Here is a 21,033-nt window from a genome sequence, read left to right on the forward strand (position 1 = left end):
AACATCTCACGACCTTCTTAGATTGTGGTACAACAATCCAGTGTTTCCTGCTCAATCATCTGCCTAACTTCATGACGCGTGTCTCAAAATAAGAGGGCCTCATAATCAACGTCTTGATTTCGCGAATCTCCCAGAGGATCTGAAAGACTGAAACTGTAATTTCCCGATTTTAAAAAAGAGATCAGAGTTCTTGAAAAAAAATTCCTGTGGTGAGAGATATCCGCTTTAGGTAGTTCCGTCAACGGAGCTCTCAAGAACCAATTGGATGATGACACGTCATGTCTATGCTGCAAAGTTACTGTTTCAGCCCCGCCATGAACAGTACTTTCCCTTTACCCGACTTGTCTTTTACTGAGTGCTCCTAGACGCCTATCGGCTTGGCTTCAGCTTTAGCCTTTAGATACAAACGGTAAAACGAAAAAAGAGAGGCCTGGAAAAAATATGGTTGGGCCTCAAGGCCTTAAAACGAAGTGACAACAGTGCTAAGCCCATATCTAGCCCGAAACTGAGATGATTTGCAGTTTACAAGCTGAGTCCAATTTGTAGCCCAGCCCACTAAAGGTTGCCGCGATTTTCATTCTCTGGAAGGACAGAAGTTCAGAGAAGACAGACAGTACTAGTGAAAACCGCGAAGAAAGGAGCAAAATAATGCAAAGACTTGCGGCGAAGAGGCTGATTTCTTCAAAACCCGCCGTCTCAATCATCAGATGCACCGGTTCCCACAATTTACTCACGTCTCCTGCGAATTCAGGCGATATAAGGGGTACTTACCCACCCTTCCAATTCTTCTTTTTGATTGCTTGGGTCATCTAATATGTTTTCTTTCTAAGTTAGATTCTGTGTTTCTGTTTTAGATTTTTCAGAAAACATTCTCCATAGAAGGTCTTTCTTTTTATCGAAGAATTCATCAACCATTTTTATTTTTTCTTTTCAGATCCTCAAACACTTTGTCGCACTCTTGAAACCTGCAAACTCTCCATGAATTTCCAAGCGGTACTACAAACCCACACAAGAGCCATTGTATTTGGGTATGGAACTTACCCATCGGTAATAGCTTCTTTATTATCAACATATGTGTGTTGTGATAGCCTCTATCTTGCTCGTCGACTTCTTGATCAAATTTCTGTTAGGGATTTTCATATTGTGACTCTGAACTTAGTGATTGAGAGTTTAATGACAAAGGGAGAATGCGATATTGCGAAGAAGGTATTTCATAGCATGCATGTCCGAGATATTGTAACATGGAACTCAATGGTCGGAGGATACGTTAAAAATGGACAATTTGAGGAGGCATTTAGGTTATTTCAAAAGATGCTTAGCTCAAATATTGAACCTGATAAATTTACATTTGCATCCATTATTAGTGGGTGTGCTCGACTTGGAGCTCTTGATCGTGCTTTGTGGGTGTATGGTTTAATGATAGAGAAAAGAATTGAACTGAATGCCATATTAATTTCAGCAGTTATTGACATGTACTCAAAATGCGGTAGAATTCAAACAGCAAAAGACATTTTCGAAAGTGTTCCACGCAATGATGTGTGTATATGGAACGCTATGATTAATGGGCTAGCCATTCATGGGTTTGGTTTAGATGCCATCTTGGTATTCTCAAAGATGGAGGTGGAAAATATTTTTCCTGATTATATTACTTTTATTGGACTCCTAACAGCATGTAGCCACTGTGGTTTGGTTGAGGAAGGTCAAAAGTATTTTGATTTAATGACAAGTCGTTACTCTATTCAGCCGCGACTCGAGCATTATGGAGCCATGGTTGATCTCTTCAGTCGAGCTGGCCTTCTGGACGAGGCATATCTCATGGTTGAAGCTATGCCAATGGAGCCAGATAATGTCATATGGAGGACAATTCTCAGTGCTTGTAGAATCCACAAAAAGCCAAAGTTGGGTGAAGCTGCAATTGAAAATATTTCTCATCCCAAGAGTGGAGATTATGTGTTACTATCAAACATGTACTGCTCTTTAAAGAGGTGGAATAGTGCCGAAAGAGTGAGAGAAATGATGAAAAAATCAAGAGTTCGTAAACTTCGGGCAAAAAGTTGGTTTGAAATTGGGGGAGTCATTCACCAATTTAAGTCGGGTGACAGATCTCATCCTGAAACAGAAGCCTTATACAAAGTCTTGGAAGGTCTGATCCAACGGACAAGGTTGGAGGGATTCACACCTGCAACAGAGTTGGTTATGATGGATGTCTCTGAAGAGGAAAAAGAAGGAAATTTATTCCATCACTGCGAAAAATTGGCTTTGGCTTATGGGATTCTTAAAACTAGCCCTGGAACAGAAGTTAGGGTTTCAAGTAACCTTCGAATATGCCATGACTGTCACTGTTGGATGAAAATGGTTTCAAAACTCTTAAGCAGGGTGGTTATCGTGAGGGACAGAATACGATTTCACCGGTTTGAAGGTGGTTTCTGTTCTTGTGCTGATTATTGGTAATCATCGCTGTAATTCTCAATGAGCACATGCTTTCTCAGACTATGATAGTTGAATTGCTGATAGAATTGAAGGTGGAAGGATTGATCTGCTGAGCAATGTCTTCCCTGTGTCCCTATGTGCATATTGTGGAGCGGTTGAAGGACAAGAGTCCAGAATGTATTGACTATTGATTGACAAAGTGATGACTGATTGGATGTAAAGGTATATTTCATGTCCTTTCACATCTTCAGATTTTAATACCTTTTTGCCTCTGCATTTATTTTAGTAATGTATATGGACTGCAGACCTATATGATTGAACTTTCTTATGAGCTTAACCGCTTAAGTATGCCTGGGACTCGTGCTTTGTGGATTGTTATGGCTTGTTTGTTTTCTTATATTGTTATTGCTTTGTTGTTCTCTGATATCGTGATGCCTTGTATGGCTTGAAGTAGAAGCTCAATTAACCTAGCTCCATTATAACTTGGGGAGTGCTTTTCCTGTTTTACATCCATGAAAGAGAATGTATACTTTAATTGCTACTCCCTTTTCAAGCTCCTTATATTGTACCTTTAATTTATAGGGATCCCGGATCCAGTCTCCACTCCATTTATTCTGTATTAAGATTTTAACTACCAAATCTCCGTACCAGCGGGTGCATATACCCTGCTGGCTTCGATTTGGAGCCACTGACTTTGCCGTGTTGTAGGCCTGATATTCTTGTATGATCTGATTGAGAGATATCCACATTACAGAACCTTGCTTCCCTGGATAGTCTTATTGTTGCTTCCCTGGAAAGGTTTATGAAAGGAAGGAATAGGAAAACCTATGGCAATAAGTAATCAATCTTCTTTAGTTGTTCTTACTGATAATACTTGTTCCACTCTAAAGCTTTAATGTTCTTGTAGCAATCTTCTTGAGTCTATCTGTATTGCCTCGTTGTAACCTTTAGTGCACCTCCTTGGTGCCATATGAATAAAATTTTTCTATTCGGCAAAAAAATAATTGTAAAATAAGACCTAGATTCTTTTGTGGTCCCTGTGGCCTAAATATATCCAGCATTTACTCGTTCTTCATATTATGCTCATTTTAACTTTAACTGCTCATTGAAAAAAGCTTATGGATTTTCTGGAGAGAACAAACAGTTTCATGTGAAATGTAGTAAGTACTGAGATGGTCTTGGAAAATGATCCAGTGGGAAGGCTGAGAGTTTCTATGTTCTAATTGCCTAGCAAATTGAACAAGAAGATCCTGCAAAAGGACTCGAGATGCCTCACCCAGATGTTTGCTCCCGAGTCTTTATGCATTGATTTCTCTTGTATAGTCTTGTTGAACCCTCAATCCTGAGGAAACTGATTGGTTTTATACCCCTGTATACAGTACTTGTGACCTGACACCAAATGGCCTCCCTTTACCTTTTAAATCACCTAGAATGATGAGAAGTGCAATTCAGCTTATCTCTTCAAACTGGTCTTATTGGAATCGCACAGAAGGGGCTGATCACCTTTTTGTGGTTCCCCATCACTTTGGTGCTTGCTTCCGTTATCAAGTAAGTAACTTTGTGTTTCCATGTTAACTCCCTAATTTCTGCAAATAAACTTGTTGACTTGTTTTATGGTGTTACTAGGTTTTGAATTTTTCTTAGTTCAGCTGAATATTAATATGTATCATCATTAATTTGTTTGATTCTCGTTAAGTGCTTACTGTTCTTGAGCTCTGACTGGGTGGTTCTTTATCCGCAAACATTCTCACTGGAAGAGAGGGCTATTGAGAGGGATTTATTTAAGCCATTGATTTGTCCATCAACCTTTTAATTCAATACACTTGCTTTTACAGTAGGTTTGTGAGCTATTTGTTGCACTTCACCTCAGCTGAGGTCTTACCGTTGAAGTGTACTGATTCTGTGTTTCAACTCATTTGGCTTACTGCATCATTGTAGAAAACTATGGCGGCGCAGCTTGCTGTGAAAGAAACTAGGGTTCAGGCCGTTTAGTGCACTCCTTGTTGGAGAGGACTCTGAAAGGATGGTCGCTGCAATCAAGGATCGTCTTCAAATGGCCAATTGGTATGATCGATATTCGATAGTATACTATTCGCTATTCAGGTGGGCCTCTCGAGCTTTGATTGTTAGGAAGCCCAGAAGCTCCATCAGCTACTGGGCCGTGGAGGCCCAGTGGACCAGCCTCATTCCCAACTATCTGAAAAGTGCAGTTTTACCCAATTCTAGGAAAAAGAAAATGGAAAATGACATATTAATACTACTTTCAAAACTGTTGGACATCTAAGTCCACTCTAAAAAACTTTATTCCTCATAAGTCCATTTTTATTTTTAATAATATTTAAATCATTTAAATTTTATTTTATTCCTTTTTTGCCCTTTTTCAAAGAGGATTAGATCTAATATGATTTTTTCTCTTGTTATATGTTATATCTCTCTTATCTCACTATATCTTCTCTCTCTACTACATCTCTCTCTTATCACAATAATTTTATCTCTCCTATTACATCTCTCTCTCATCACAAAAACGTTCTCTCTCTTGTTGAATCTCTCTCTATCTCTCTACTACATCTCTCTTTACTACGTCTTTCTCTCTCTCTCTCTCATATTTTTATGGCTGTCGTTTTGGTCCAAATATGACTGGGCATTATGTGTCTCTATGAGGGGAGTCTAATGGTGATGATGGTATTGCAAATTGTCGTCTAAATCGATCGGATTTGAAGTTTTTTTTCCAAATTATAACACTGGCCGACTAATGTTACTGTTTTGAAACAGTAACATTTGTAACACTGGGCGACCAATGTTACTGTTTTGAAATAGTAACATTGACCAATGTTACTGTTTTAAAACGGTCATATCCGGTGGCCATTTTTGGGCGGCAACTGGCTGGGTATTGTGGGTCTCAGTGAGGGGAGTCCAACGGTAGTGGTGGTATGACGAACCGCCACCGAAATCTACCGAATCTGAAGTTTTTTCCAAATAATGACACTGGCTGACCAATATTACTGTTTTGAAATAGTAACATTAACCAATGTTACTGTTTTAAAACGGCCATATCCGGTGGCCGTTTTGGGCCGTACCTGGTTGGGCATTGTGTGTATCAGTAAGGGGAGTCCAACTGTGATGGTGGTATGACGAACAACCACCAAAATTGATCGGATCTGAAATTTTTTCCAAATAATAATACTGACCGACCAATGTTACTGTTTTGAAACAGTAACATTGACCGACCAATTGAAGGATGGTGCATGTCTTTGCTGCCGAGGTTCCAGTGGACGTGAAGTACAATTCTTGTGCCATGTAAGTTCTTTTTCTAAGCCAGATTGACTCAAGATAGATGGCACTTCTAATACTGTTGCTGCTGTATATACTACTATAATTTTGTGCCTGATTTCTTATTGAGGTCATTATTGTTGTCCAGTAGTTGAGAACTTGAGATGGGCCTTTTGTCAATGATCAGTACCCACACGACCCTTTCAAAGTCATTGGTGGATAGGTAGAAAATGATTGGTTCTCAAGGACAGAAAGTATGACTAGTTCATTGGAGCTGAGTTTTCTTTTTATAGGCAAGTAATGGGGAATGCGAAAGGGGAACACAGACGTTTTTGTTTTTGAGTTTATTGTTTGGACATATTTGCTCTTGTTGCAAGGCACTTGCTCTGTGCGTTATTGTTGGGGTCGAGCATAAGTATTGCAGAGTTTGGAGGGGAACCAACTGAAGCCTGGCATTAAAATGAGTTTGGGCTGAAAACTTGCCCTTTCGTGGTTTTGGAGTAAAATCAAGGGTAAAATTGTACTTAAGCAAGAAGTGGACCTTAGAGGAATAAGCTGTTTTGGGCTGGACTTATTTGTCCATAAGTTTCTAAACTGGTACCGGCCCATGATTTTCCCAAAAGAAAAAGAATTTTCAGGGCCACTAAAATTTCTTTAACCACTAAAAAAATACAAAGAAAAAAAAGATGGCATGCGCATGAAAGCCACGCTTCCACATCACCAGTCTCTCTTATCTTCTCATCTCTTTCTATACTTCCACTCTGTTTCCAATATGTGAAACTCAGAAGGGGAAAGGAAGGGAAGGTACTAGAAAATGGCCCTCCATGTGCCCATCACCACCACGAAGTCATCACCAATTCCTTCTCCTCTTGTTCCAACCGGTAATGTTGGCCTCCGGCGACTGTCCGATCGTTTCGCATTGAAATCGTCTTTCTTCTCTTCTTCTTATTCACTTCACCTATTGCTTCCTCGTCATCAAAAGACTAGAGCTGCCGCTGCTACTGCACCGAGGATCTCCATGCGTGTCGCCTCCAAGCAAGCCTATATATGTCGAGATTGCGGGTTCTCTTCTTTTCTTTCTCTTCGTTGAATTGGGGTTTTAAATCATGAATTTACATATGATTGATTCTACCGGGCTTGTTTCTGCAGGTACATCTACAATGAAAGGACTCCTTTTGAGAAATTGCCTGATAACTATTTCTGTCTTGGTAAGCTAATTTCATATCGTCCTTTTGTTTTTGAATGCTTACTATGAACTACTTAGATTTTAATTTGATGGATTGTGCAAAAGTTAATTCACAAGTTTAAACGCAATTATGTTTATGTTGGTCAATGTGGGTTTATCATATCAAATAAGATGCATTAAGCATTGGTCAATCTTCGCTGCTTGAAAAGACCTCCACCCGTTCGGGTCATCTGTTGGGTCTTTCAGATGTTGTTATGGATAGACCACACACAAGGTGAGTTACCAGTTATCACAATGACCCTAACCCGTATAGTTCACATGTTGAACCTCGCATAACCAAGCATACAAGTGCAGGGTCGTTTGGTGAAGTCTTAAGCAACGTGGTTTATAAACACATGACCCATAACCCTTGAGGCGCCTTTTAGAAGGACAAAGCCACACGAGCCTTGAGCTCAAAGTATGGACAATACCTCAAGTGATTTGCGCCAAAAACTTTCTTTCGTCTCCTTCTACTTCTTCAAAATTTCTTTGAATTATGACACTAGATGAGTTCTTGTGACCGATTGCTTTAAATTTGGGTTGCAGTTTGTGGAGCTCCTAAAAGAAGGTTTAGAGCATATGCACCTGCTGTCACCAAGAATGCTAATGACCAAGATGTAAGGAAGACTCGTAAGGCACAGATTAAAAGAGATGAAGCAATTGGGTATGCATAATTCTTAGAATTGGTTCATTTTTCCTTCATTTAACATGTAAACGTTGAATGTTTTAATTTAAACTTTCGTACCTGTGATTTCATCTGATCTGGGGCAGGCGAGCATTGCCTATTGCTGTTGTGGTTGGGATTGCAGCCTTGGTTGGTCTATACTTCTACCTCAACAATTCATTTCCTGGGTGATTGACATTATGATTCGAACTGCAGCACTTAGCATTCTGTGATTTTGTTGACAATTGTTCTTGTAATCTCTTTTACATATGTAGAACATCTTGTTTTCCACTGCATTCTTTGTCTTCCATAAATACGTTGTCAAAAATTCAAATTTATTCCTCGATTTCAGCCTGTTGTTCGGAGCATGAGTGTACTAGAGGACAAGCTGTCCGGTCAATTCTACTCATGATTAACTGAGTATTTTTCCCACCCCAGCAGTGACCCTTGGTGATCTCATTAGTCAGTAAAATCCATCAGGGAATGTGTTTCTTAAGACAATGCAGGGAACGGGATGCCTGACAGAGAATCAGCATTGATAATTTGATATCAACCCCTCCTTTCCTCCTAGTCGCATCACCTACCTCACGTCGCTCTGCAAAAAGATTTTCCCGAAACTGTAAGGTCTGGAAGCCGGGCAAGCCACAATCCATTGTCAGCACCATGCTCAGCCGAAATATTGTCAGCCCAACCCACTCGCTTAACAAAACTCTATCTGGTCAAATGATCAAATTTGTCCAAACCGGATTATAGATTGGGTTTTTTTATTATTGAAGAAGCCCATAGGTGGACAACACAGTCCATTGAAATAAAAGGGCTGAAGTTGAGGGAAAATTTTCGGATCCCACCCAATGAATATCGTTGATATTAAGATAGATGACATGTGATGTCATCAAACTTAAAATCTATGGTCATAAGTGGTAGTAAAAACAACAACTCCACCTCTCGGCACTAGTAATATTTTATCCTTTTTGAATCAATCCATACTTGCCCTTTACGACTTTGTCTTCTTAGGCCAGTATCAGTCCATACTAATTTAAAATCAAGAAAAATACTTGTTACTAGTTAAAAAGTTTGGTCTATTATATTTACACTTTAGTTCTTCTCATGAGCGATATGAGATTTAGAGCACTAAACCCCTTTGTCACTTGATAACCACCAAATTTGTCATTACAGAGACTTATAGCCCTGTTCACTCGAGCCAGATACTATAGTGGATGTAGTATTAAACTGAAGAGCATGCATTGACTTGATGGATTTAACCAATATGTCAAGTTTCACTGTAGTGTTCTTTCACCTTCCGAATTAAGAAACAAAGAAAAGGAACATGAACCTCAAATTATTGGAAGGCGTTGGACGAGAACAACAATACACTACTAATAGTAATAGAGGCCAAAAAAGTAGCATATGAGTTCCTTTTTTAGAGGAGAAAAAGTTGAACCATTTAATCATGTCCGTCCACATATAGCTCCTTAACACTCTAATCTCCACTTAAAAAAGGTATTAGTGCCAGGCACGGAATCTTGCACCCATTCAAATGGGGGATTAGGTGGACGGCGCAAAGCGATTGTACCTGTTTTTTGCAGGCATATAACTGCTTTAACCAACTTTCCAATTCCTTATAATTCGATTTACTCGGATGTGTCTATCCTTTCATATTTCTTTTATCAAGTTTCCCGTAGCCCTTTTTCCCCCTCATGGAATATTGACTACGCTCAATGAGGAATAATAAAATCCTTAGTGGGATAAGCATGACTCAATGAGGGAATAAATGCTAACGGGGACCAGTTTGAAATATGACTACTAATTCTATGCTGATCTGTGTTCTTTTGTCCATTTAAATACTTTTTAAAAAAAAATTTGTTTTTTCACTACTGAGTGTCATTATATACTTGGAATATTGGAAAAGCAATGGCAAGACAAGAGTAAGTTCCAGTTTTTTGGACTCTCAGCTGACTGGAGATGTGGAGAAGAAAGAAGAAGAAGAAGGAGATGAGAGTGGCTTGCGCAGGATGACGGAGGGTGGGTATCTTTCTTCTTCCTCCATCGTATGCGCAGGGTTCACAAGGCAAGTCACAAAGGCAAAGGGAAGGCAACGCCTTTCTTCCGGGTTTTCACTTATAGTTGTAGGCACAAACTGGATTGTGTTTACAAGTATATTATGTATGTGGTTATAGTTTGAAGCTACAGCCTAGTCATTCTCTACTCCCAAGTCCAAATAAATAAGGCTATATTCTGCAGTTTTCTTTCAGCTACTTCTCAATGTTTGTTTATAACTTTGTTTTTCGATGAATCATACTCTCTCTGCATGCATCTTGAGCTTTTTACCTTTGAATGGCTTCTCAAATCTCAGCCCATCAACGGCAACCATGCAGGATTTGAGGCAGAAAGTAAACTGAGAAAGAGGGCATCACGGGTAGGCTTCACATTGCCTGAACCAGAGTAGTGTTTCAACAGAGTGTAATGCTCATTGAGATATCATTCCTACTTTGCTACTACTTTTGGCCGTGCCTGCTTGGCTGCTTGTTCTTTCTTGTATCGTAATATGATGAAACTGAACTGACTGAGGGCTAGCTATGTATCTATTTTCCATCTATAAAATCACTATTCGTAACCACTTGACAATAGTATAGCTAGCTATTTCTCCGGATTTGGGACGTAAAGAATCTCATCAGAGATCAAAAGTTCGATTATAAGCTGGTGTCACTATTTCCAAGTCGTTTGCGCTAAACCTCGACCCAACTAACCTGTCGGGCGGGTTTCCACGTGCCTAGCCCGGCCAGAGTTTGGGCTGAGTTGTTCTAAATTAGCAGAGCTTCTTTTAGCCGAGTATAGCTATTAATAGTAAGTAACCAAGTACATCCCTATCGAGGAGAAACCATTTTGATCTGTATCATTCTCCAAACCAAGCAAACGCAATTTTTGGAAAGGAGAACCACTACTAGTAAGAAGAAACTCCAATAAGCGAGACATGCTCCCACAAAGCAAGCTTAATAAAAAAAAAATCCAATACATCATCAGATACAATTTATTTGGAATGAAATAAGGAGGTTCTTTGGAATGTTATACACAATGAGTTGAATTAGGATATCCTTAACAGCTTATTTCATGTTGTGGTAACGGGTAATCCCGCTTCATATTGGCAAGGAGACAGCATTAGCCCAGGTACAAGAATTAGCATGAAAATCCAGAGGAATTTCTATGGAAATTGAAGAAACAAACATAGCATCTCTTTCAACAAAACTCTGTAGAACTTGTTTGATGTATGCAGCATAATCAACAAAGTGTATACTTAGAACTTAGAAGTAAGAATCTGCATACAGTACAAAGAGAAAAACTCGTCGTGCAAAATCTTTAAACGCCACATTATTCTCTGCAGTGTAATAAGATCTTTGCAAGTTTGTGTTCATTCAGTATTGTAAACATCAATCTAACCCAAAAAAGTAAGGGGGTTTTAGACTCGAGGGAATTGGGACAAGCCTATTAATCCGAAGTCAGACATAAATGTCATATATAAACTTTCCTCTCATCATCTAGTTTAAATAAACACCGGAAAAATTATGTGCACAATCCCCAGAGGGAACTGGCATCTATGACTCAAACAATCATGTCACCTAATTAATTTTATTTTCGTCATTCAATAACAAAAATCATTGGCATCTCAAAAATCAGCACGATGCCACCCAGTTTGGCTCTAGCATTCCCTAATCAAGATCTAAACGCTTTTTCATACTTTCATAAACCATATAAGTAATGCTTGCAGCTGGCACTACCTTAAGAAGATTTGGGAAAAGTCCTTTGTAAAAACCCCTATAACCTTCATTCTCAAGTGTTCTCCTGAATACATCAGACATTCCCTTATAAGCAGCATCATCATTAGAACGTTGAGCTTGCATTCTGAAAAACAACAATAAATTAGCCTAAATAGGATCGTGACAAATATAACTAGGTGAAAGTTCAAAATAACCAAAGAGAGACTGAGACCAAGAAACAATTTAATGAGAAGAAAAGATAGCTGATCAATTTTGATGCATAACATCTTACCTGGTCCTAATAACCTGCAATGGATAAACACAAGTTGCTCCAAGAGCTCCAGAAATGGTTCCACAACCCAGTTGAACAAGAGGGCCAGGCTCTACAGAGAAAATATTTAAGAAGAGATATTAATATGATGCAAAGCTGAATTTGTTTTTTAAAGAAACAAAAAAAATAAAAACACACTAGGAAGTCAGTACCACTATCATGTAGAATATATGTCTTTGACATGTCTTTTAAGGTCTCATAGGCAGCAAGATCAATGCCAGCATATGGGACAATTCCAAGAAGCGAAGGTAGAAGACCTTTATAGAAGGCTCGAGGACCCTCCTGAACCAATATATCCCTTGTTAGTGTTCCCAACTTGGGAGCTTTCCCACCTTCATTAGAACAAATCTGTAAGCGAGTTTTCACAAGATCTAAGGGATAAATAGCAGTTTGTGCTATCGCACCAGCGATACCCCCAGCGAAAAGTCTCCCTGCTGCTCCTATATCACCTCCACTGCTCTCTGCAATGACATTCTTTAACATTTCATAGGCATAAAACTTGATGGCACTTTCAGGGGCAACCTTCACAACATTTAACCCGTTACCCCGAAAGAAACCCAATAAACCATCTTCCTTCCATATCTTCTTTATAGCAGGAGCAATGTCAGCACGTCCTGTCTGAACTTGCAAAACCACTTTCAGGCGATCAAGAGGAGCAGTTGCAGTACGAGAAGCCGCTCCTGCTATTCCTCCTGCAATAAAATACCTAATTCTGTGAACATGCTTGCTGATGCCTCCAGGAATAACAGCATGTTCACCAATGTCCACATGGCATACCCTTTCCCAGTGATGATAGATATTCTCAATAGTAGCTTCATGCGGATAGAGTAAAAGAAAATCTCTCCATTCTTCAAAAGTTATTATTCCATTATTATCCTTATCAACATGCTCCACAAAATGGGCAAGCTCCTCATCATCAATTTCAATCCCTGCAAAAGAGAAACTGCCGGGGCTTATAAGATGAAAACAAAAGGAAGCGCATACAAAGAATGGACAGCATAAGAAAATAACACCACATGCAACAAAACTAAGCAAGGCAATTTAAGAAGAAGGAACAATTGCAGATGGCACAAAATACAGCTCATATATCAAGCCTAGAATATGCAAAAATGTAATTACAATTTTCAAAGTAGCAAAACCAACCCAGCTTTACAACACTAGTGACATATACTGACATTCATAAAAGATCAAGATTCAAAACATCCACCTTGACCCTGGAAGACAGGTTCACAGAGCAGAGGAAGCAAGACGATGGACAACAATGTTACCGAAAATTAGAACACTTTGCCAGTTAGATTAGCCAAACCCAAAACTGCAAGGAAGAAATTACTGTCCCAGACAATGTAGCACTGCTATAGTCATTGCCCCAATTATAAATGAGCAAGAAAAACTATTGATGCAGAACTAACAATTTTCTGAGGGTTAAAAGTGAAAAAAAGACATTTTATATTTCTCTTAAAGCATATTCTAGGACACGCCAAACATAAATTCTCTGCCCCAAAAGCACTAGGAAAACCAAACAAGGGCAGGCAACCAGCAATCCGATCAAACTCAAGATCCAGTACAATCTTATTCATGGCAATACATTAAAAGCACCACATGTATCCATACCCGGAGCTAAATGAAGTCTCCATGGAAAATGCCTGTGGATAAATTTTAAGGCTTTAGAATATATTCATTGCGAATTGGTGAATGCTGTTTACTATGGTCATCATCCTCTCTTTTTTACGAGCGTTAACAGGCACTATCCCTGATCCTCACTATATACAAGAGTACATAAGATCCCCTAGCAATAATTTCTTCAACCACCATCACACTTATGACGACAGTCATAACAAAATAACATTTTCTAATATCCAATCTGGTATGAAGTCTTCCAGTTTAGTGATGAAAGATAAAGAGGGGCAAAACCGCAAACAAAATGAATGGCAATCCCCCAACTGTAATTATAAAACTAAAAGTCAAAACTGCTAGCTTACCGGAAACAGGTACTTGTTTCCAAATCTCTAAACACAGAATTTCTCTATCAAACATAATCGGTAATCAATGCAACCCAATCACAAAAGGCAAAGACAAGAAATGCATGGTATACCAGCCTTAACTAGCGCATCCCAAAGCTCCTCAGGTAAAATGCATCCATTGTGTTCAACATCGATGGCCTGAAATATCCGATACAGCTCGAGCTCCTTAGCGTCCATGTACCGGCGAAATTCCTGGTAATCAACACGCCCATCCCTGTTGGCATCACAAACCTTGAACAAATCCTTGGCATACTTGTACTCCGCGGGAATCTGCAGCGCTGACAACCCAGCTTCGATCTGCGCGTAATCCAGGTACCCAACGTTCGCCGCATCAAAGAAATTGAACAAACTCCGAATCCTGACATCTCTCTCCTCCTTTGTCTCGCGCAGGGCAAGAAGCACGTGATCCATGGAAACCGGACCCGGTTTCCTAACCGGATTGCAACGACCGGAACTGCCCGCCTCCATCTTCGGAACCCCGACGTGCTCCACTGCGTGCCCTGCTCCCGACATGCAATTTCAAAAACCACCCAATTTTACCACTTCCCAGCTCTGAATATGGGATACGACATCTTTTCCTCTTGTCTAGATCTTAGCAAGCATAAAAGAGCGTCAGGTTTATTTATAGTGCATTGTCAATCGATTCAGAAACGCCAGCCCAATCAAATTCAACAACCGAAGAAGAAGAAGAAGAAAGATCCAAATATTTGACTGGAAATAGTGAGAGAAGAGGACTAAGTTTTTGATGGGGTAAAAAAAAAAGGGAAAAACCCATAGTCAAATTCAAAGCATTGATTTGATAGAACCACGTTTGGATACTGCGAAAATCGAAAGAAAAAGAAAACAGAAAGAAAGAAAAAGGAGGAGTACCTTGTGGTTGTAAATTTGTAATTGCGGGAATCAATGGCCGATCTCAGGTGGTGGAAAGAAGGCTCCGAAGGTTTTTTGCGGGGTTCGTTATGATATGGAATTTTAGCACGTGTGGAAATTGGGTATGGTCGGTGGTCACAGAGACGACGGAGAGGAAGGCGTGGACCTGAGATTAATGAGATAGCGATATCAACTCCAATCACACCTGGTCCAAATGTGTCTCTCAATTGCGTGTGGAAGAGAGTGGCAGTCTGTGGTTGCGTGGCTTTGCACTTCTCAATTATATTTTTCTAGAAGATATTTGTTTTTTTTGGTGATCCGGGGCTGGGATGTGGGCAGTGTTTTGAAAACCGGACCGGACCGGCCGGTCGGACCGGTCCAACCGGTGACCGGCCACTTGTCCGGTCCGGTTGAGGTGCCAGAACCGGTGATTGGTGAACCGGGATATTTTCGGTTGAACCGGCCGGTTCTTCAGTTGAACCGGTCAGAACCGGACCGGTTTTGACCGGTTCGGTCATTTATTAATGTTAATAAAATATTTTTGAAATTTTGTTATTTGTAGGGTTTGAACTCATGACCTTTTGTTCATTAAAAAAGGTTTTAACCACTAGGCTATAAGATTTTCTTTATTTAAAATGGTACTTTATTTGAATATATTATATTTTTATGAAGTTTTCTTACATATTATATGCATATAATATAAATATATATATAAATAATTCATTACATTAAAACCGGTTCAAACCCGGTTTAAACCCCGGTTGAACCTTTGAACCGTGAATCGAAGACTTTTCCGATTTGATGACCGGTCCGGTTTTAAGAACCTTGGATGTGGGAGGAGAATAGGAGAGGATATTTATTTATTTTTTCTTTATTAGAAGAGAAAACTCCAACTTAACAAACTTTACGATAGCCTGTTAGCCCATAGGGCCCAGACCTTTCTATCGATTGGGCCACAATCTATTAGGAGTTGGATAACGAAAGAGTCCATCATAGTTGGCATCTCAGTCTATGGCTTGGACTTTGGACCCACTGGGCCACTGATCATTAGTGGGCTCTCTTTAAAAGCCCATTGGTTCCTTTGAAGTGGGCTTTTCTTCTGTGCAAACTTAACAACCTATTGCTTGCGCAAGGCTGTGCTCCTGAAAGGCTGAAAGGGTATCTCGAGACTGAGTACTCGGAAACAACGTGGCGCTTCATGAGTCTTCTTGTCAATGCTGTAAAATATACCAGCCGACACATGTCATTCCACTCCTACATCAAGCTACGGGCCTCCAGAACCCCGCCTTCTCTTCTTTCCACTATATATATACACTGATCAAGAATCTTCTTGCAACTTCACTTCATAGACGAAGCTACGAATCTCTTGCTACTGTTTTGAAGTCTTGTGATACTAATCGATCTCACTGTCTACTGTTCCGATTATGGCTTTCAGATCAACGGTATTGTCTCCTCTTCATACTTCCGTATACGATGTCGTTTCACTCACAACCTATCTTCTCGCTTGGAACTGATCAAAATCTCAAATTACTCTGTTTGACTTGTTGTGCAGAACTACTGGAGGCAAATGATTACTAAGTTAAGAGGCGGCGCTACGTACGCCACGTCAACAACACCGACGATGAAGGCATACGCACCGACCGCCGATAAATTCTACATCCACACAGGGAAGCACGCTCCCATTGAAGGGAGACTTTGTTCCTGTGTACGTGGCGCTCGGGATGATAGTACTGTCCACTTTGCTCGGCCTTCACACGGCGAAGCAGCAACTGGCGTACTCGCCGACTGTGCGAGTGAGGAAGAAGACACGGGAGAGGCTGGTGGAGATAGAGGAGCCTGAAACGGTGATTCTTTGGTCGGAGAAGTTCTTGACCAAGTCGCTCTTCAGGAAGGTGGCTCATGTCCAGGAGTTTCATGGCTTGGATTATGCGATGCCTGATCCTATTCATAAAGATGTGCTTGCTTACAAGCCTCGAGCAGAGATTCTCAAGGACCTTGGGATTGATCCTACGCTCCATTACTATTGAACTGCTTTTGCTTCGCTTCATGACAATCTCTGCTCTTTCTGCGTATGTTATGTTAACGGCTTCTCTCTTGTTTTTTGGGTAACTAATACTGATGCTGGATACCTTTCTAGATACTCCCCTGTGATATGATTGTAAATACCAGAACTTCCAGTATAAGGTTTTATAAATACTTGCAGGTTTGTGGGTCGTCAAAGCTTCAAATGGATGAAAAGTTTTCTCACCATTGTTTGTGATCCAAGACATTTGGGTCAAATCCTTTGGATTGCATGACCCTGTGATTGTGAATGTCCATGGTTGGTAAGAGACGTCCTCACAAATTGCTGATTCCGTGGAGGAGTACCAACTGTTGAAAAGGACCGGCTGCACTTACGGTCGTAAAGCTTAGGTCCATATGGGAAAATTAAAAGCCCGTCGAATGCAGGGCTCAGGCCCATCCAAATAGCAGAAGGGCCTGTTAATGCAGCCATATAGGCCCATTTATCACCTAAAAAAATACATATATCTGCAAATTCTTTGGCTCACGGAAAAGGAAAATCGGGAGAATCCACAATCCACCATAATATCATGCACACACATTTATATTATATTGACCCTTGTAGCATGGAATAAGTCCATGGGGAGACATTTATTCTCCACATTATTAATTAATATATAGGCAAGCCAATAGCATTGCATCTTGTGTAGTTGTAAAGAGTTAATTATCACTAAAGCACAAGTTTCTTGTTAATTAATTTTGTGCATTGTGAGAGAGGATAATTAATTGGGTTTTTTAATATATATTTTAGTTCAGGAGAAACGACGACGAAGAAACCCTAATAAAACCAAGTTTGTACTTGTCCTAATACTTTTTCATAAAATGTTGTGGAAACGTCGAAGAACTACTATTACTAATTAAGCAAACCTAGACATCCACTTTGTTTTTCTCGTCAAAAATTAACATATTTGCCAAGTTTTAAATTAATAAATCAATAACTGGTATCATGCAACCCTAGAAATATTCAAAAGGTCATCCACCTACATGTATGTGGCAAATTGTGTGGTTTTGCAGTCATTGAGCTCCCTGACCTATATATATATATACAAACATATATATATATATGTGTGTGTATATATTTCTCTCTCTCTCTTAAGTTTTTGAAATAGTGTGCAGTGTGCTCCCATGTATAATGTATTTTCTTCTTGAACTCATTGGAGTGTTTCTCTTTGACGGTTGATAACTGTGGCTAATTCATCACCGGCTGGAAGGTCTTCTCTTTGGAATTAGGAGTCCAAACTTTTGTCTGAACTCTCTCTCCCTCAACGGCTAATCTCAGTTTTTATACAGAGCAGCCGTTGACGGAAGGGAGTTTATACAAATTTGACTCTTTTCAAATTGCAAATCAAGGCAAGGATATATAAGGGAACGATAGAGAATCCGACGAATCCAAACAACACTCGAATCCTAACGGTCATGAGATCTCACATATATGACGGGGATTTTGCTGGAATTGAATCACAATGCCCATGACTCATCGTTATAAAAGGAATGTTTCGACTCATCCCAGGTATGTACTTTGAATTGAGAATTCACAGTCCTCACATATATGGCGGGGAGTTTGTTGGAATTGAATCACAATGCCCATGACTCATCGTTATAAAATGAATGTTTCGACTCATCCCAGGTATGTAGTTTGAATTGAGAATTCACAGTCTTGATTTACTCCTAAGAAAGATACTGATTTGAGCATCGGAGTGTCAACAGGCCACCAAGAATCATTCTTCATTTATTCCAGCAGGATTCGAGAGGTTCGTCATCAACGCCACAGCCTGAATCTCAACTGTTGGCAGTTAGTTCACGTAGAATTTACATGAACAGTATATATCCATCCTATAATTTGCAAAATTTTGATAGATATGCAATGCTTGCAATGGTATCCAATAAATTCCTATCTATCTATGGAAAATACTAATAGGGAAGGCAAGTCAGTACAATCGCGGGCGAGTTTCTTGGTTTTTCTATACTCTCGCGTGTGCCTTTGGTTTTGTTTTCTTTTTGTGGGACCCGCGTCAGATTTTGATGTGGTTTTGTTTTTGTATGTTTTCTGTGGGTCCCAGTTTAATCACTCACCTGTATTTTGAGAAATAGGAGTACGACACTTGTAGAGAAGATTTTGACACGTGTCTTTGACAACTTCTTCACGAAGCTTTTACGTTTGTCTCTCTGCAATCTTCGATGGAACACAAAAAGCTTTCCTCTCTCTTCTCTACCTCCACCCTACTCCGCGGCCGGCTCTGGTTTCCCTGCCAAAAACAATGTTCACTTTTGCTTCTGTGGAGCTCCTCTCCTCTCCTACTCTGGTTGTGGGTAGACTTTAATCGAAAGAGAGTGAAGTATCGTCATGGGTATTGTTTGTTTCTGTTTGCATGTTGAGGATGTTGGGGAAGTACATGAATCTACGCAGCTCAGTCAGTCTACGGGACCAGTATGTGTCTCAGATGCTTTTGTTTAAATTTTCTAATCCTGGTAAGCCTCACAGTTTTGAAGGCCTTTTTGTTTGGTTATTTGTGGTTTTGATCTGAAAATTAACTTAATTGAAATTCTATATTGTCATGGCTGCTATTTGTTGATGTTTGCATGTTGAGGATCTTGAGAAGTACATGAGTCCAAGTAGTTCAGCCTGCAGGTCTGATGATCTATAGTTGTTGGATGCCTAATTGTTGTTAAAATTAGTGATAATTGCTTTTTGTTGAACTCCATAGACTGGAGCTGGAAAAGAGGAAGAAGATCGTCTGCGGAGGGTGGCACAGGAGGAGGTTCAAATTGCCAGTAGATTATGGATCAGAAGGAGATTGATGGGAATAGTTTGGAGAAGGTCATCCCTTCTACTGTTGTTTTTGGGTGTTTCTCGGGGAATCTTAGCCTTGCTCTGGTGACTATCCTTTTTTCTCCTCAGGAATTTGTAGACGTGGACGGTTTTTGGCTGATTTAAATTGGGTGACGCTATTGTTTCCTGTGTTATTTACCATGATATTTGTGGATTCTATGGGATGTTTCTATAGCAAGATCTTTTATTTGCCTTTTGTTTCTTGAACTGATGATGCAAAAGTCATTTCCTGATCTTTATTAATGAAGGTTTTGGGAATATATTTGTGTAAGTGGTGAACTCATTTAAACGAAACAAATGTATCCTATTTTCTGGCCATTTCTGAATCGGTTGTTTATTCTTCATGTTCATGTGTGCAGTTTCTTAGATCTCTGATTGACAGCTTTCACTCGGTGATATGTAAATATGACCTCAACGCAGTGATGCTATGAGGACACTTTTGGCCTAATTGTTTCATGATTGGCGAAGTTCCTTTTAATGCAGAGAATTTGTGTATAATGGGAAATTCATACAATATTTTCCACTTTCAGGTTGAATTTTATTAAAAATGTAAGTGTCTTGATGTTGGAGTGCAGAAAGATTTATTAAGATTGGGCATGTCCAATTTACTGCATATGTTGTCATTCGGACCAATTTTATGTATTCTTTCAAGTTTTTATGATCATTCTCTTTAATGTTCTCCTTGGCTAATTTTTGTTTTCAATAATATAGGCCCCTGCATCATTCTTAAAAGTCATGAAAAAGAGTATTTGAGAGAAGCAACTCCATGGACATGGTGATTGCAGTATGTATGATCCTATGTTGAGTGAATCGCGGAGTACTCACGCTATTTGCCTTCCTGTGTCGACCAAGCACAATCATAACTTACTCTAGGTAAACAAATGGATTAGCAAAACTTAAATTGGCATATGGATTATCATGTGGAATGATCTGTTTCGGAAGGGGCGTGGTTCACTCGGAGGTGGCTTCATCCTCTTTATTTTATTTTCTTTTATCTTCATATTGTTGTTCTGTTTTCTTAGCGGCTTCGGTCTTTTTCAATAAAATCATCACGTAGTAAATCAACAAAGCCTAAAGTGATATCTCTTTCACCCTCAAGTTTACCTACTACGGTAGCCATCCAAGACGCTGAACAACAAAGTTTTCTTTTGGAAAAACAGCATCATTATGGGAATGTACACGCGGTAGAAAAATTACGTCAATCCATTGAGATATGGTATGCTACAAGCGAATATTTGCGCCAAGAAATGAATCCTAATTTTAGAATGACTGAACCTGGTAATCCAGTCCATATAATGTCTTTTTCGGGAGCTAGAGGAAATGCATCTCAAGTACACCAATTAGTAGGTATGAGAGGATTAATGTCGGATCCACAAGGACAAATGATTGATTTACCCATTCAAAGCATAAATGTTTAATGCCTTTTGTTGTTGCGGATCATGAGATTCAAAATCCTCTAAACCAAATAATTACCTTACCAATAAATTGTTCTTGGGTTACATCGATGAACAATAGCCCAGCGCAAAGCGCGGGCTCATTGCTAGTGATGCTATAACGTTGATTGCTGAGGAGATAAAGA

The 21,033-nt window shown here is 39.7% G+C and overlaps 3 protein-coding genes, 1 long non-coding RNA gene and 1 pseudogene across 8 annotated transcripts; 4 read left to right on the forward strand and 1 right to left on the reverse strand.

The window, feature by feature from the left end:
* Positions 1–544: 544 nt before the first annotated feature.
* On the forward strand, positions 545–4,661 carry LOC119984080 (pentatricopeptide repeat-containing protein At5g50990). Of its 2 annotated transcripts, XM_038827844.1 has the most exons (4): positions 545–763; positions 935–2,652; positions 3,810–3,978; positions 4,369–4,661. In XM_038827844.1, the coding sequence occupies exons 1-2, from the start codon at positions 649–651 to the stop codon at positions 2,449–2,451; spliced, it is 1,632 nt and encodes a 543-aa protein (XP_038683772.1). In that variant the 5' UTR covers positions 545–648; the 3' UTR covers positions 2,452–2,652; positions 3,810–3,978; positions 4,369–4,661. The 2 variants fall into 2 exon arrangements, with proteins under 2 accessions (XP_038683772.1, XP_038683773.1); XM_038827845.1 differs by lacking the exon at positions 3,810–3,978.
* Positions 4,662–6,358: 1,697 nt separating this feature from the next.
* Positions 6,359–7,943, forward strand: LOC119984082. Its single transcript, XM_038827849.1, has 4 exons — positions 6,359–6,762; positions 6,850–6,908; positions 7,472–7,589; positions 7,697–7,943. The coding sequence occupies exons 1-4, from the start codon at positions 6,515–6,517 to the stop codon at positions 7,779–7,781; spliced, it is 510 nt and encodes a 169-aa protein (XP_038683777.1). The 5' UTR covers positions 6,359–6,514; the 3' UTR covers positions 7,782–7,943.
* Positions 7,944–10,853: 2,910 nt separating this feature from the next.
* On the reverse strand, positions 10,854–14,840 carry LOC119984482 (calcium-dependent mitochondrial ATP-magnesium/phosphate carrier protein 2-like). Of its 3 annotated transcripts, none has more exons than XM_038828464.1 (5): positions 14,564–14,840; positions 13,765–14,284; positions 11,825–12,601; positions 11,634–11,724; positions 10,854–11,486 (listed from the first exon to the last, which is right to left on the reverse strand). In XM_038828464.1, the coding sequence occupies exons 2-5, from the start codon at positions 14,204–14,206 to the stop codon at positions 11,294–11,296; spliced, it is 1,503 nt and encodes a 500-aa protein (XP_038684392.1). In that variant the 5' UTR covers positions 14,207–14,284; positions 14,564–14,840; the 3' UTR covers positions 10,854–11,293. The 3 variants fall into 3 exon arrangements, with proteins under 3 accessions (XP_038684392.1, XP_038684394.1, XP_038684393.1); XM_038828466.1 differs by having other exon boundaries at positions 13,765–14,404; XM_038828465.1 differs by having other exon boundaries at positions 13,765–14,840.
* A 1,087-nt stretch (positions 14,841–15,927) lies between these two features.
* Positions 15,928–17,121, forward strand: LOC119983297 (annotated as a pseudogene).
* Positions 17,122–18,743: 1,622 nt separating this feature from the next.
* On the forward strand, positions 18,744–19,798 carry LOC119984669. Of its 2 annotated transcripts, none has more exons than XR_005464952.1 (2): positions 18,744–19,253; positions 19,330–19,798. It is a non-coding gene; the product is annotated as an uncharacterized LOC119984669 (long non-coding RNA). The 2 variants fall into 2 exon arrangements; XR_005464951.1 differs by having other exon boundaries at positions 18,749–19,093.
* Positions 19,799–21,033: the final 1,235 nt, after the last annotated feature.

This window comes from Tripterygium wilfordii, chromosome 18, assembly GCF_013401445.1.
Source record: "Tripterygium wilfordii isolate XIE 37 chromosome 18, ASM1340144v1, whole genome shotgun sequence".
NCBI lineage: Eukaryota > Viridiplantae > Streptophyta > Magnoliopsida > Celastrales > Celastraceae > Tripterygium > Tripterygium wilfordii.

Excerpts from the sequence above, each read along its gene's own strand:
- LOC119984080 (XM_038827844.1), top strand. The coding sequence starts at position 649 with ATGCAAAGACTTGCGGCGAAGAGGCTGATTTCTTCAAAACCCGCCGTC. Across the intron at positions 764-934 it reads GAATTCAGGCGATATAAGGG|ATCCTCAAACACTTTGTCGC; the intron begins GTACTTACCCAC and ends TTTTCTTTTCAG.
- LOC119984082 (XM_038827849.1), top strand. The coding sequence starts at position 6,515 with ATGGCCCTCCATGTGCCCATCACCACCACGAAGTCATCACCAATTCCT. Across the intron at positions 6,763-6,849 it reads TATATATGTCGAGATTGCGG|GTACATCTACAATGAAAGGA; the intron begins GTTCTCTTCTTT and ends TTGTTTCTGCAG. Across the intron at positions 7,590-7,696 it reads AAAAGAGATGAAGCAATTGG|GCGAGCATTGCCTATTGCTG; the intron begins GTATGCATAATT and ends GATCTGGGGCAG.
- LOC119984482 (XM_038828464.1), bottom strand. The coding sequence starts at position 14,206 with ATGTCGGGAGCAGGGCACGCAGTGGAGCACGTCGGGGTTCCGAAGATG. Across the intron at positions 12,602-13,764 it reads GGATGCGCTAGTTAAGGCTG|GGATTGAAATTGATGATGAG; the intron begins GTATACCATGCA and ends TCTCTTTTGCAG. Across the intron at positions 11,487-11,633 it reads TTGCAGGTTATTAGGACCAG|AATGCAAGCTCAACGTTCTA; the intron begins GTAAGATGTTAT and ends GTTGTTTTTCAG.